Source organism: Mirounga angustirostris, unplaced genomic scaffold, assembly GCF_029215605.1.
Source record: "Mirounga angustirostris isolate CCGP_5_RB_7025 unplaced genomic scaffold, mMirAng1.0.hap1 SCAF_6, whole genome shotgun sequence".
In the NCBI taxonomy this organism is placed as follows: domain Eukaryota; kingdom Metazoa; phylum Chordata; class Mammalia; order Carnivora; family Phocidae; genus Mirounga; species Mirounga angustirostris.
Genome location: NW_026991714.1, coordinates 145,299,074 through 145,312,302, shown reverse-complemented (window position 1 = coordinate 145,312,302; position 13,229 = coordinate 145,299,074). Strand labels below are relative to the sequence as shown.

Below are 13,229 nucleotides of genomic sequence, written 5' to 3'. Positions count from 1 at the left end.
ATGGAACCGGAAAAGACCTCAAATAGCCAGAGGAATGTTGAAAAAGAAAAGCAAAGCTGGTGGCATCACAATTCTGGGCTTCAAGCTCTACTACAAAGCTGTCATCATCAACACAGTATGGTATTGGCACAAAAACAGACACACAGATCAATGGAACAGAATAGAGAGCCCAGAAATGGACCCTCAACTCTAGGGTCAACTAATCTTCGACAAAGCAGGAAAGAATGTCCAATGGAAAAAAGACAGTCTCTTCAACAAATGGTGATGGGAAAACTGGACAGCCACATGCAGAAGAATGAAACTGGACCATTTCCTTATACCATACACAAAAATAGACTCAAAATGGATGAAAGACCTAAATGTGAGACAGGAATCAATCAAAATCCTAGAGGAGAACACAGACAGCAGCCTCTGTGATCTCAGCCACAGCAACTTCTTGCTAGACACGTCTCCAAAGGCAAGGAAAACAAAGGCAAAAATGAACTATTGGGACTTCATCAAGATAAAAAGCTTTTGGACAGCAAAGGAAACAGTCGACAAAACTAAAAGACAACTGACAGAATGGGAGAAGATACTTGCAAATGTCTTATCATATAAAGGGCTAGTATCCAAAATCTATAAAGAACTTATCAAACTCAACACCCAAAGAAAAAAATAATCCAATCAAGAAATGGGCAGAAGACATGAACGAACATTTCTCCAAAGAAGACATACAAATGGCCAATAGACACATGAAAAAATGCTCAACATCGCTCGGCATCAGGGAAATACAAATCAAAACCACAATGGGATACCACCTCACACTGGTCAGAGTGGTTAAAATTAACAAGTCAGGAAACAGCGGATGTTGGCCAGGATGCAGAGAAAGGGGAACCCTCCTACACTGTTGGTGGGAATGCAAGCTGGTGCAGCCACTCTGGAAAACAGTATGGAGGTTCCTCAGAAAGTTGAAAATAGAGCTACCCTACGACCCAGCAATTGCACTACTAGGTATTGACCCCAAAGATACAAATGTAGTGATCCAAAGGGGCACCTGCACCCCAATGTTTATAACAGCAATGTCCACAATAGCCAAACTATGGAAAGCACCCAGATGTCCATCGACAAATGAACGGCTAGAGAAGATACGGTATATATATACATTGGAATACTACTCAGCCATCAAAAAATGAAATCTTGCCATTTGCAATGACGTGGATGGAACTAGAGGGTATTATGCTAAGCGAAATAAGTCAATCAGAGAAAGACAATTATCATATGATCTCACTATATATGGAATTTAAGAAACAAAAAAGAGGATCATAGGGGAAGAGAGGAAAAAATAAAAGAAGACAAAATCAGAGAGGGAGACAAACCATAAGAGACTCTTAATCATAGGATTAGAGAGGAGGTAGGTGGAGGAGGATGGGGTAACTGGGTGAGGGGCATTCAGGAGGGCACGAGATGTAATGAGCACTGGGTGTTATATACAACTGATGAATCATTGACTTCTACCTCTGAAACTAATAAGACACTATATATTAATTAATGGAATTTAAATAAAAATTTTTAATAAAATTAAATGTGTGTATAACACCTTAAACAATGTCATATGTGAATTAAACCTCAATAAAACTGGAAAAAATGTGGGTGTATATATACATGAAATAAACATCTATGTATATATATGGGGGAGTGGGGTGGGGAGGAGCAGAGAGATGAGGGTGTGTATGCACGTGTACTCGCATCTGAGCCAAGTCCTGAGGCTGACTCTGAGCAAGCCTGGTTTAAACAGAGTAAGCGCCAGTGGGGATAAGCGCAGTGGACTTGGACATCATCTGTGACTGCTGTGGGGTGGCTGGGGCAGGGAGTGCAGGCGAGGGAAGACCCCGCTGGCCAAATCCGTTTGCCAAGCAAAGGCACAAGGACCTGCTCCCCTTCCCGGCTGTGCTGCCGGCTCCTCTCTCCTCCCTCCAGCACTAGAAGACAAAACAAGCAGCTAACCCAGCTCGTGTCCTGGGAGGTCAGAGGCAGCTAACTAAGTCATTCCTTGGCAAGGTATAAATAGCACGTCCTCTCTCCCAGAGGACTTCTATTTTAAATAGGGGCCCTTGAAGATCACAAGGGAACAAACCTTTAAAATGCCTGTTGGGGCAGGGTCTTCCTGGTGTCCCGTGAGCTCCCTAAGGAAGGGGCCCTAGCCCTGTGTAGGAGGGGCATGTAGACCCAGGTAGGGGTGGGTGAGCAGGCGAGGGGAGGGGAGAGGAGGGAGGCAGCCGCAGGGCCTGGGCCCCGGGGTCTCACCACCAAATGCAGACCCAGCCCCCATGTACCTCTGGGCTGTCAGATCCCTGGAGACCTGGCTGATGGCATCACCATGGTGTGAAGAGGCAGCTAACAGTGGGTTTTCCGGGTCCTCAAGGATAGCTGGCTGGATGACGTCACCTGCTACATGTGACCTGGGAGAGGAGAGGGAAAAACCAAGGCTCAGAAATGCTCCTGAAAGTTTTCAATGTGTTGGAATAGCACATTTTATGTGGGCCGTGAGCAGGGCTTCAGGGCCTCCCTTTCCAGAAGTGCAGGGTCTGCTGCTACTCCAAGTGTGGCCCACAGGTGGCGCCAGCCCAGGAGGGCTTTGTACAAAGCACAGAAACCCAGAGCAAGTTTAGAAGCCTGCAGAGCAACTTGATAGAGTAATTTTGTCTGCTGAATCTAATAATAAAAGTCAGGATGCTGCGAAACATCCTACAGTGCACAGGACAGCCCCACCACAAAGAATTATCTGGTCCAGAATGTCAGTAGTGCTCAGGCTGAGAAACTGTGGCTGTGAATCTTGTTTCATTTTCTAGTAATTCATTTAATTGTATTTTAAGGTTTTATTTATTTGACAGAGAGAGACAGCGAGAGAGGGAACACAAGCGGGGGAGCGGGAGAGGGAGAAGCAGGCTTCCCCGCGGAGCAGGGAGCCCGATGCGGGGCTCGATCCCAGGACCCTGGGATCATGACCTGAGCCAAAGGCAGACGCTTAACGACTGAGGCACCCAGGCGTCCCATTATTTTTGATCTATATGCATTAGAAACTTAGAATTTTTTTTAAGATTTTATTTTTAAGTAATCTCTACACCCAATGTGGGACTCAAACTCACCCCAAGATCAAGAGTCACACACTCCACCGACTGAGCCGGCCAGGTGCCCTGAAACTTAAAACTTAAAAACAACACTGGCCCTTCATCCACTGAGAAGGTGGACACCAGACAGCCTCCAAGAGCAGCAGGCTTTGCAAGTTCAGAGGGACACGGCTCACTGTCACACACTGGTCACGCATCAGCTCACTCCGCTGGGAAACCCCTTCCATAATCAGGTGTGTCTTACTAGTTCATCAGGGAGGACCATGACTTTGTCTTTCTGATGAACTTGGCTCTGGGCAGGAAGTAGCAGGACCGTCTCTTTCATTCCCTGAGCGGATACTGATTGCATACCAACTCTTAGGCTGTGAACAGGACAGAAGTGGGCCATGCTAGTGGGGCTGAGAGTCTTAGGCAAGAGTCAGACTTTTTTTTTAAATGCTTATTTATTTAGTAATAATTGCAGTAACCACTAAGAAGGAAAGATACAGATGGCTAAGACCGTAAACCAGGATGTCTGGGCTGGGGTAGTGGGAGTAAGGGAATATTTCCTTGCAGAGTGGTAAGCTGAGGCCAGCCAGCCAGCTCAGTGATAATGACCCCATGCCAGGAACTGTTAGTCTAAGTGCTCATAGATATCGCCACATACGATCCTCACAGCGGCCCTGTGAGGTGGGTACTCTCATTACCCTTGTTTTACGGATATGGAAACCAAGGCACAGAGAGGCTGAATAACTTGTCCTCGGTTGCACAGCTGGTAAGGGACAGAACCGGGTTACAAACCCAAGCCTGACGCTAGGGGCCATGTTTTTAACCACCACTCCAGGCTATGTCCCGAGGTTGAAGAGTAAGAGAAAGGAAGAGTGCCTGTAGTAAAGGAAGCCACCTATCTGAAATCCCTGAACCAGGAAGGAGTTTAGCTTTTGGGAGCAATGAATGTGAAAGGTCACTGTTGCAGGAGTGTGGATGACGGAGACTAGGAAGGGGAGAGGTGGACAGGAGCCAGACCCCAAGGCCAGGTCAAGGGACTGGATCCTAAGCCAAGGAATTAGTCCAAAATGTCTATCCAATGCTCCACCACAAAGTGCTGCCCTTGGCCTTGAGATGAATGAGTGGCGGGGAGGCCCAGAGTAAGTTTCCTGAAACTATGTTTTAAATATGATTAGACCAGCCCACGCCTGTGCCCACACCTTACATTTATTCCCATGGACCTTGTGATGTTCCCTTCCTCCTCCACTGCTCCCATCCACCATTCCAAATCCCCCAGAACAAGATCCCAGAGCCCTGGGACCATGCCCAAGGAATCTGAGAGAAATGGGGACAAGGGGAAAAGAAGGAAGGAGCCAGCCTGGAGGAGAATCCTCAACTACAGGCACTAGAGACTTTCCAAAGTCATAAAAAAAGAAAAAACCTGAGTGGAAAAACATCACCCAGGAGCTTTGGCAACACACACTGAAAGCCATAAAAGACTTTGTTTCCTTCAACACAGTTAGGGTACTTCCAAGAATTTATTTTAAGGAGATGATTAAGGGTGTGAGCAAAGATGCTGATCATAACTGTGACCATAACAGCAAAAAAAAAAAAAAAACAAACCCAAAACAAAACAAAAAAACTAGAAACAACCAAAATGTCCCCCAGCAGGGGACAGCTGATCATATTAAGGCACAGCTTCTATAGAACGGACTCACAGGCAGCTGTTTAAAAAAATTAAGGTAGATCTCCATATACCTAGAGGTGAGTGTATCCATCGTTAACTAAAAAATAACCCTATTAAGGGTTTTAAAACTATCAGTAGGCCGCATCCAGCACACCTCTGCATGACCCACATTTCATCTGCGTGTATCGATGTTTGTGCGCATACACGTATTTATGTACACACACGTGTGCAGCAGGGTGAATGAGTACCCAGCAATGAGGGAGGCTGTGTGCCAACGTGTGAACAGTAATTCTCTTTCAGTGGTGTTTTTTTTAAAAGATTTTATTTTTACATAATCTCTACGCCCAACGTGGGGCTCGAACTCACAACCCCGAGATCAAGAGTCGCACGCTCCACCGACCGAGCCAGCCAGGCACCGCATGAGTGTTTTCTCCTGTTGGATTTATCTCTATTTTCTAGTTCGGTGCTGACTGTGCCCGGCTTTTATAAGCAAAATAAATAAGAAAGCATACGTAAGGACAATTTTAAGTGACAGGGAACAACTGCAGTTTGTACGTCCCTCAGGGCAAGTTTTCAGAGATGGGACAATCAGAGTAAAGCCCACTTCTGTGTCCACACAGGACCCAGACCTGTCAGGCTCGTCCCGAGGCAGAAGTCCAGCCACACCTCACTCATCAGGCACCACGGGGACAATGACGGTCCCGGCAGGGGGAGGTTTGGGGGTAACAGATATCTGTCGGCATATTCTATGGGATGGCATTTTTATTTTAACTCTTTGGGAGGAACTGTGTTTGAAAGAACACTGGACACTTCTCCGAATTTTCTGAACAGAGAATCTTGAACACAATGAAATGTTTTCTTAATGACACATAACCAGCATCTTCAGTGACTATGACGTCAGTGAGGAAGTACGCCATGGCCCTAAGAGCATGACTGCACGGGAAGCCCAAGGGGCTGGGTTCTAGACCGGCCCCACCTTGGGATCTCAGCCAGGTGACTTCTCCATCTGTGAAAGCGAAGGTTACTGGACTGCACGGCCCCCAAGGATTCTCCCAACTCAGTCCTGTCCCCCACTCGCAGGCCGTCATCCAGCACACCTCTGCTAACTCGCCTGATTCTTCCCTACTTTCTTTTTTTTTTTTTTTAAGGTTTTTATTTATTTATTTGACAGAGAGAGAGAGACACAGCGAGAGAGGGAACACAAGCAGGGGGAGTGGGAGAGGGAGAAGCAGACTCCCTGCCGAGCAGGGAGCCCAATGCGGGACTCGATCCCGGGACTCCAGGATCATGACCTGAGCCGAAGGCAGTCGCTTAACCAACTGAGCCACCCAGGCGCCCCTCTTCCCTACTTTCTGCCTTCAGTTCTCTGCTTCTCATGCACAGACTAAGACACGCAGCTGCGGGTGTTAGAATAATGTGTAAATCAAGAGTTAATAAGCACTGATAAAGGTTTATAAACCATACATCATTATAATAATTTTAAAATATAAGTGTATGTGTATATATACACATATTAGCTTGAACCACATGAAATTCCTAAAAAATAGTCAAATTCACATTGTACCAGCAGCTCGAAGGCCTTTCTGTCTTACTTCCTAGTGACCCAGCTATGTCCCAGATGGCTACGAAGGGGGCAGAGCTGACTTCTGGGTGAGTGGAGGGATTCTTATAAAGCAGCTCTTCTCGGACCAACTGCAAGAGGCTATAAATGGTTTCTAAATTCTACCAGGAGTGGTGCTCAGACTAGAGTGACTGAAATATTTTTCAGAGGAAAAAAAAAAAAAATCTGTCCAAGATTTTAACCACCAGCTGCTTCCACCAGCTGCCAGGACCAGCCCACTATAAATTTAGTCAGGCCAGCAAAGGGTTGATTTTCTGCTGGAATGTCAGGGAGGGACGCTTGCATCAACAAGTGCTTCTCCAAAGGGACATGAGTCACCCTCAGAATGGAGGCAGAGAGGATCTGGCTTCAGAAAGGAAGGCAATCACGTTCAGGTCTAAAACGCCAGCACGTCAGCTCTACACACAGAATCTGTGCCCCAGGAAGAGCCCCAGGCTGAATCTCCTGGGAATCGCTGAGTAATAATCACAATTAATACCAATAATGAGAGAGGGAGGAAAGTCTGGGAGGTAATGGACACGTTTACGCCTTGATGGTGATGAGGGTGTCACAGGTGTGTCCTCAGCTCCAAACTCATCGAGTTGCAGACAGTCAGTAAGTCCAGCTTTTTATGTGTCAATCATACCTCAATAAAGCGGTTTAAAAAAAGAAAAGCGATCGCACACTCCAGAGTTGACAGGCTAATCAAGAGCACGGCAAGTTCAAAGTCTAAAGTAAGAAGAAACGTGAAGGGTGCTAATAGAACAAACTGCCTTAGAAAAACAGGGTTCTCTCAGGCGGGGCCATCTGGAAAGGCCCCCTGAGGGGCGGGGCAAGCAAAGTGCTTAACAGACAGAGGAGTGAGCTTTCCAGATTAAAAAAAGCTTCTCCCTCCTCTCTCTGATGGTTCAGACGGAAAGCCATTAGGCTTCTCTTACCCTGCTGTGGACAAGGCAAGGAAGGTGACAGGAGAGGGGACAGAGGCTGTCCCTGTGTTACCTACAGGGAGGTAACAGAAAAATAACCCTATCAAGGGTAATGGGAGCCAGGTCCTCACAGTCAGAGGATTTGGAAATACAAACGGTGATTAGGCTCCAGCACTCTCAGAGCTGTGTTGCAATCAGAGGAATGAGAAAAACACAGAACTAGGTGTAGGGGTGAGTGTGGGCACACACATACCTCTACTTCCCAGCTCCCTCTGCGGAGAGAGGTCAGTCAAAAGGACATTAAGAATTACCTCAAAGGGGCTGCTGCTGGCCAAATCTGGGACCACTAGGGCATAAAAAAAATACAGACACTAATGAGTTATAACCCATCAAGTAAAGTAAGAATCCATGAGTTCACACAGATACAAAGACGCACAAATGCACAAGAGGAGGAGAAGGAAAAGATCCTCTTTCCAGTACAAGGCCAACTTGGAAACTCAGGAGGAATGATGAAAGCCAAATCACCATTCAAGGGCCATCAGGGTAGTGGTCATTTCAGGCAGCCATCGAAGGATGCTAAAGCAGGCGGGCGGTTTAAAGAAGTAAAGGACACTGTGTGGTCTTGGATCCACTTAATGGTGGAGAAACCAGGTGGGCACCAACCTGGCCAGGTGCTGACCAGGACTGCCATTTCTGGTGGTGGGACGGTCATCACACTGTGCTCGGGGACATGACCCGCTGGGAAGAGCACAGCATCACTTCTGTGGGATGCCTGAGCAAAATGGCCAGCCAGCCAGGTCATGAGAAAACTTTGGATAGACACAGGTTGAGGGATTTTTCCAGAATGAGAGAGCTGTACTCTTAAAGGTCACGAAAGACAAGGAGAGACTGGGGAATTCTCCCAGATTGAAGAGAGTCCACAAGCACACAGTCGAATATGACACATGCTTTAGGGCTGGATCCTGGATCGGATGGAAAAGGGGACAAGCTGGTAAGTCTGGATGGGTTCTGAAGCCTAGGGGTATGGTGGCCTGGTGCATCCATGGCTATGTTGGTCTCATTCTGGAGTGTCCTTGTTTTGGGGAAAGGAACACTGAAGTGTTTATTTTGGTTTGCATTTTGGAGGGTGACAGCTTCGTGTTTGCAACTGGCTCTCAAATGATCCAGAAAAAGAGAGAGGATAATACAGGGGAAGGACCAAGCAGATCGTGATGAAGTGTCAACATGAGGCACCTGGACAAAGGGAATATGGGAATACTCTACTCTTCTTGTGGCTTTTCTGTAAGTTGGAAATCATTTCAGAAACAACAACCTCCTGGACAAAGGCATGCGGGCAAACAGCCACACCCCAGTGCCCCAGAACTCAGTTTGGGTTCTAGAGGACACAGCGGGGGCGTGTGACAGGGCCATCAGGAAGGGGAGCTGCAGACCCACACCTGGGCAGCTGGGGCCCAGGCGACCTTGGAGAAGATCTCAAAAGTCAGGCCAAGAATCTGTTGTTTGGGCAGCAAGGGGGAGCATCCGAGATTTACGAGCAGGGGAGCAGCAGAGTATTTGGGAGGTAGAGCCATGTTCCAGAGCAGAGAATAACTGGGAGAAGAAATGCAAGCCAAGCCAAGGAGTGGTTCAGGTGCCAGGTAACGCTGGATGGGATCTTGGCAGCTGCAGAAGAGCTGGGATCTGCCGTGCAGGAGGCTTCATGATGTCCACCCGACACCAGGTGTTGGGGGTCGGGGGAGGAGATGGGGAGATAGCAAAGCTGATTCAGGTTTTGAGTATCTAATTGGCTGGAAAACCACATTATTAACTAACCGCATGCCTCCCTCGTATATAATACCTTAATATTTATCTTTCGATGAAGTCAGTTGTTCAATTTAAAAGAATATTCACCATCTAAGTAATAACATCAGTGAGGCTGTGGTTTTGATGTGCTACTTTTCCTTTTTTCTAATATATAGGTCTTAAAATGACCAGGCAGCACCCAGGCTCCGGGCAAGGCCCCTTGGGAGCTATGCAGCACACTCTGGAAAACACTGGGGCAGCTGAGATAGAGCCCCGTGCTGCTCACATCTGCTCAGTCCGGTTTCAGAAAGAGAAGCAAAGCCTGTCATAAATCAGCAAACTGGAATCTTCTGGAATCGCGCATCTTTATGAACTGTTGGTCCATTGCGAGCTTGGCATGACCCAACTGGCCAAGGGTAGGAGCCACAGTAAAGGCACGTAACATATGGGGCACATCTGCGCATCCTCTTCGGATCTCCCCCTTGTCGTTCGGAGACAAGAGCTTCGTCCTCTGGCATGAGGGGCGGATACACCTGACCTCTGCTTCAGCCGCTCCTCCAGAAGCTGGGCTTACCAGGCATCCACCTGCTCAGGACAAGCAATGCTTTGCTTTTTTAGTCCCTATGGAGAACAACGTGTTCCTTTTGTGATCCGGCAAACGATGAAGTGGGATGAGTATGACCTGGCAATCCTGAAGGCCAGGTACAAGAGTTGGGCTCAATAGATAAGAGGATTCCTAAAACCAGAGAGTTCCACCGTTCCTGGGAGCAGGGGAGTGTGAGCCCCTGACAGATAAGGGGCCTGATGAAGGTCTCAAGCACACTGTTTTTACTGATGATAATATTTTAGCATGTACTAAATGCTGTAACAAATGCAAATAAGTACAATAAAAGTTTTGACGATATAACAATAAATAATCATAAGAGCAGCGAACATTGTTAAGTGTGGAGCATGGGGTGAAGAGTTGTGCACACCCTTGCTCATCTAGCCCTTCGAAGGGGTATAAAGTGGTCAGAATTTGAACCCAGGCCCCAAAACACAGGATCCAGGTAACCCCACAGCGTGGGGGGCCTGGCTCGAGCTAAGAACAGGAAGAATCTCCCACACGACTCCAGGAAAAGCAACGTGTCTGAGAGATCCTAGAGCCCATGTCAGGGAGAACAGAGATTTTCCACTCCCATATAAGAAAGGCCAGCAATTTAAAGATTTGTCTTCAGTTAAAAAAAAAAAAATACTAAAAATTTTTTTTTAAATAACTTAAGAAAATACACAGCTACTTGTATTTGTATAGTATGTTAGATCTCCGCCAAATGGTGTTGTTTTAGGATTCTCCCCCACCCCTATGTAGTTGGCAGACAACTTATTTTATAGAATAGGAGACTGACGCTCACGGAATTAAGTCCCTTGGCAAAGAGACAGCATGGCGAGCACCCGGGCCTTCTGCCACTGACCTGTCCTCATCATAGGAACCCACGCGGTGGCCCCGGCCATTCCCCCAGTGGGCACGCCACAGTTCCGTCTGAGTTCAGCTGCACAAGGAGGCGGAGGTGGCAGAGGCCCCTGGGGGGACAGGCCAGCAGGGGGATCGTGGCTGCAGCAACAGGAAAGGACCCTCCACCTTGTTCCCTGCCATCTTCCCAGCCCAGAGTCAGCAAGGAAAAAGCTGACGGGGATGAATGAGCCACAAGGGACAGAGCCACAGGGAGGAAAACCAATGGCATCAAAGAGGTAACAGTTCCAACAATGAGGGTGACACTATGTGACATTTTATAGACACTTAACACGGAACATCTGTCCATTTCAGTTTTGAGCTGTGCTTTTCATATTTCAGGGCCAAACATTTTTTGCACACTCCTGGTAAGCCCTGGGCCTCGGTACTGGGCCTTTGCCAGTGAAGAAATAAGGCCCCTCCCCCTCTTCGCTGAGAGGCAGGATGGGGCAGGGGGCTGGAGGCTGGGCCCCCACTCCAGCAATAAAGAGCTGTGTGACCTTGTGGAAAGGCTCCTTCAAGCCTCAGTTTCCCCATCTGTCAAAGAAGGCAATGGTAGTCCCTACCTGGCCAGGGAGTGGTGAGGGTTGAGGCCAGTCCTGTAACTTTCCTCCCTCGAAGGACCCAGCAACAGTAATACAAACACAGCGGGGTACACCGTCTTCCCAACAGAGCACCCTGCAGGTGCTTTTTCACAGTCCACACGCCTGCCTCCCCTGCCCAGGTGTGTGCCCCGAGGTGTACGTACTGCTCCTTCGCCCCCCCCCCCCGCCAGGGCACTGTCGTGGGATCGGAATGAATACAGGTGGCAACAGAGGGAACCGATGTTTATGAGCACCCACTATGTGCCAGGCACTGGACGGGCCCTTTGCCACTTTGAGCAACGTGAAGCCCATTGCACGAAGAGCAAATCGAGCCTCTGGGCAGGGAAGTCACCCTACCCAGGGCCACACTGAGCTGAGCACCATCCCCTGCTCGGACTCCAGCCCTCACGGGCAGACAGGATGCATGGGCACAAGCAGCATCTCCCTCAAGGATGTGCAATGAATAGTGACAGGCAAAGCAGCCTGGTGGGGTCTGCCTTCCCACGAAAAGGAGGTGAACAGCCAGCATGGGGCCGCTGGGCAAGACCTTTTCCTCCCTGGGCTGCAGGTGCCTCCTCCATAAAAGGAGGTTTGGACTGTTCGTCCTCTATGTTCCCTTCTAGCTCAGTGATTTTTCAGATCTGGAAACCCTGAGGCTCTGGAGGTGCAGCCCCTGGGCTGGCTGAAACGGATGGCTTGGAGGAAGCCCTGGGTAGTGCCCCCTTGGCCAGGGGCCAGATTCCTGGTTAGGACTTAAGGATGGGAGGCAGGGGGTAACCTGCTGACTCAAGGCTCCAGCTCCCAGGAGACCTGGTGGCGGAGAGGAGGTGCAGAGGGAGAACCTTTTTCTCATATACAACTTAATCACGCCTTAAAAATGGCTATCAATCCCACACCCCACACTGGGTGCGGTTAGTGAGCCCAAGGACAGCAGTTGATGACAAGCTCAAAGGGGAGGAAGTCATTCCAGGAGGGACAAGGCAGGGAGGTAGTACCCACTGTTCTTTGCAAAAGATAAAGAAATTACCAAACCCAGGTACTGGGAAAAGCCACAGGATCAGGTGAGTGATGATGCAGCTGTCCCCCTGATCAAAGGGACGAAGCCAAGAGAAGACACCTGCCAAATGGGCCAGCACTTCTGGGGTCAAGATCCCGGCCAAGGGGACCTACTCCTCCCGAAAGCCAACGCAGGGAACCCACTGTGCCTCAACTCCACCAGAACACTGGCACAGAGATCAAACGGAGTCATCCGTGGGGTGGGCGGGCAGCTAATGTGGTAAAGACAGCCCAGACTCTGGACAGGACCGAGCTGAGCCTGAATCCAGCTCTGCCATTTCCTAGCCATCTGGAGCCCTGGGCAAGTCCATGAACCTCCCTGAGCCTGTTTCTGACCCTGTGAAATGGGGACAAATTGTATAACTTGGAAGGATTGTTAAAAGAAAGCAGAGCACAAAGCATCTGTACAGCACGGTGTCAATCTCGTAATAGGTCCTCATCAGACAGTCGGTGTTCGATAAACACGTGTTGACTGTATGGACGCTTGGAAAGCAGCAACAACACAAAGATGTCAGCAGCTGCCACCACCAGAGCTGCCTGGCTCCCCTTAGTTCAGGCCAGAGACGGCTCCCTCTCTAATTTTTTCGAGCCCAGAGCAGGCATCCCAGCTCACAAACAAACCGGAGTCTGCATGAACGCCTGGAGTGTTTTGACACAGACAAGGCAAAAGTTTAGTTGTTGGTTTTTTAAAACCTTGCCAAGTCCTCGGTTTCCTTTGATGGTCACAGATTTTTCTCTGCTTCCAAAATTACACAAGTCGCACAATTAACCCCAACGGCTCTCCCTACACATAGAATGCAATGAGGTCTAGACCTTATACGAGGAATAAAGGCGGACACCCCATAGTTCCAGAGACGGGGGGCCAAAGCAGACAATTGCTGGCCCTAGAAGCCAGGAGATGGGCTCTGCCCAGCACGGGAGTCCTGCCCAGGAACAGCAGGAGAGATGAGGCAGGGTCTTGTTGACCCTGGAGCAGAGAGACCCTGGCACATGGCTGACCACCAGATAACCTAGACGCAGGGAGCTGTCAG

General features: G+C 48.7%; 1 protein-coding gene and 1 long non-coding RNA gene across 10 annotated transcripts in view; one reads left to right on the top strand and one right to left on the bottom strand.

Moving 5' to 3' along the window:
• TACC2 (transforming acidic coiled-coil containing protein 2) overlaps positions 1-13,229 on the bottom strand; it is a 199,392-nt gene that overhangs the window by 98,071 nt on the left and 88,092 nt on the right. For 8 of the 9 annotated variants that reach the window (XM_064595369.1, XM_045879001.3, XM_045879000.3 and 5 more), the window contains one exon: positions 2,313-2,438. The exons of the other annotated variant lie outside the window; for it this stretch is intronic. In XM_064595369.1, coding sequence (XP_064451439.1) covers positions 2,313-2,438 — 126 coding nt within the window. The remainder of the gene's footprint in view (positions 1-2,312; positions 2,439-13,229) is intronic. 9 annotated transcript variants of the gene reach the window in all.
• LOC135364810 (uncharacterized) lies at positions 8,155-9,497 on the top strand. Its single transcript, XR_010412607.1, has 3 exons — positions 8,155-8,278; positions 8,413-8,568; positions 9,246-9,497. It is a non-coding gene; the product is annotated as an uncharacterized LOC135364810 (long non-coding RNA).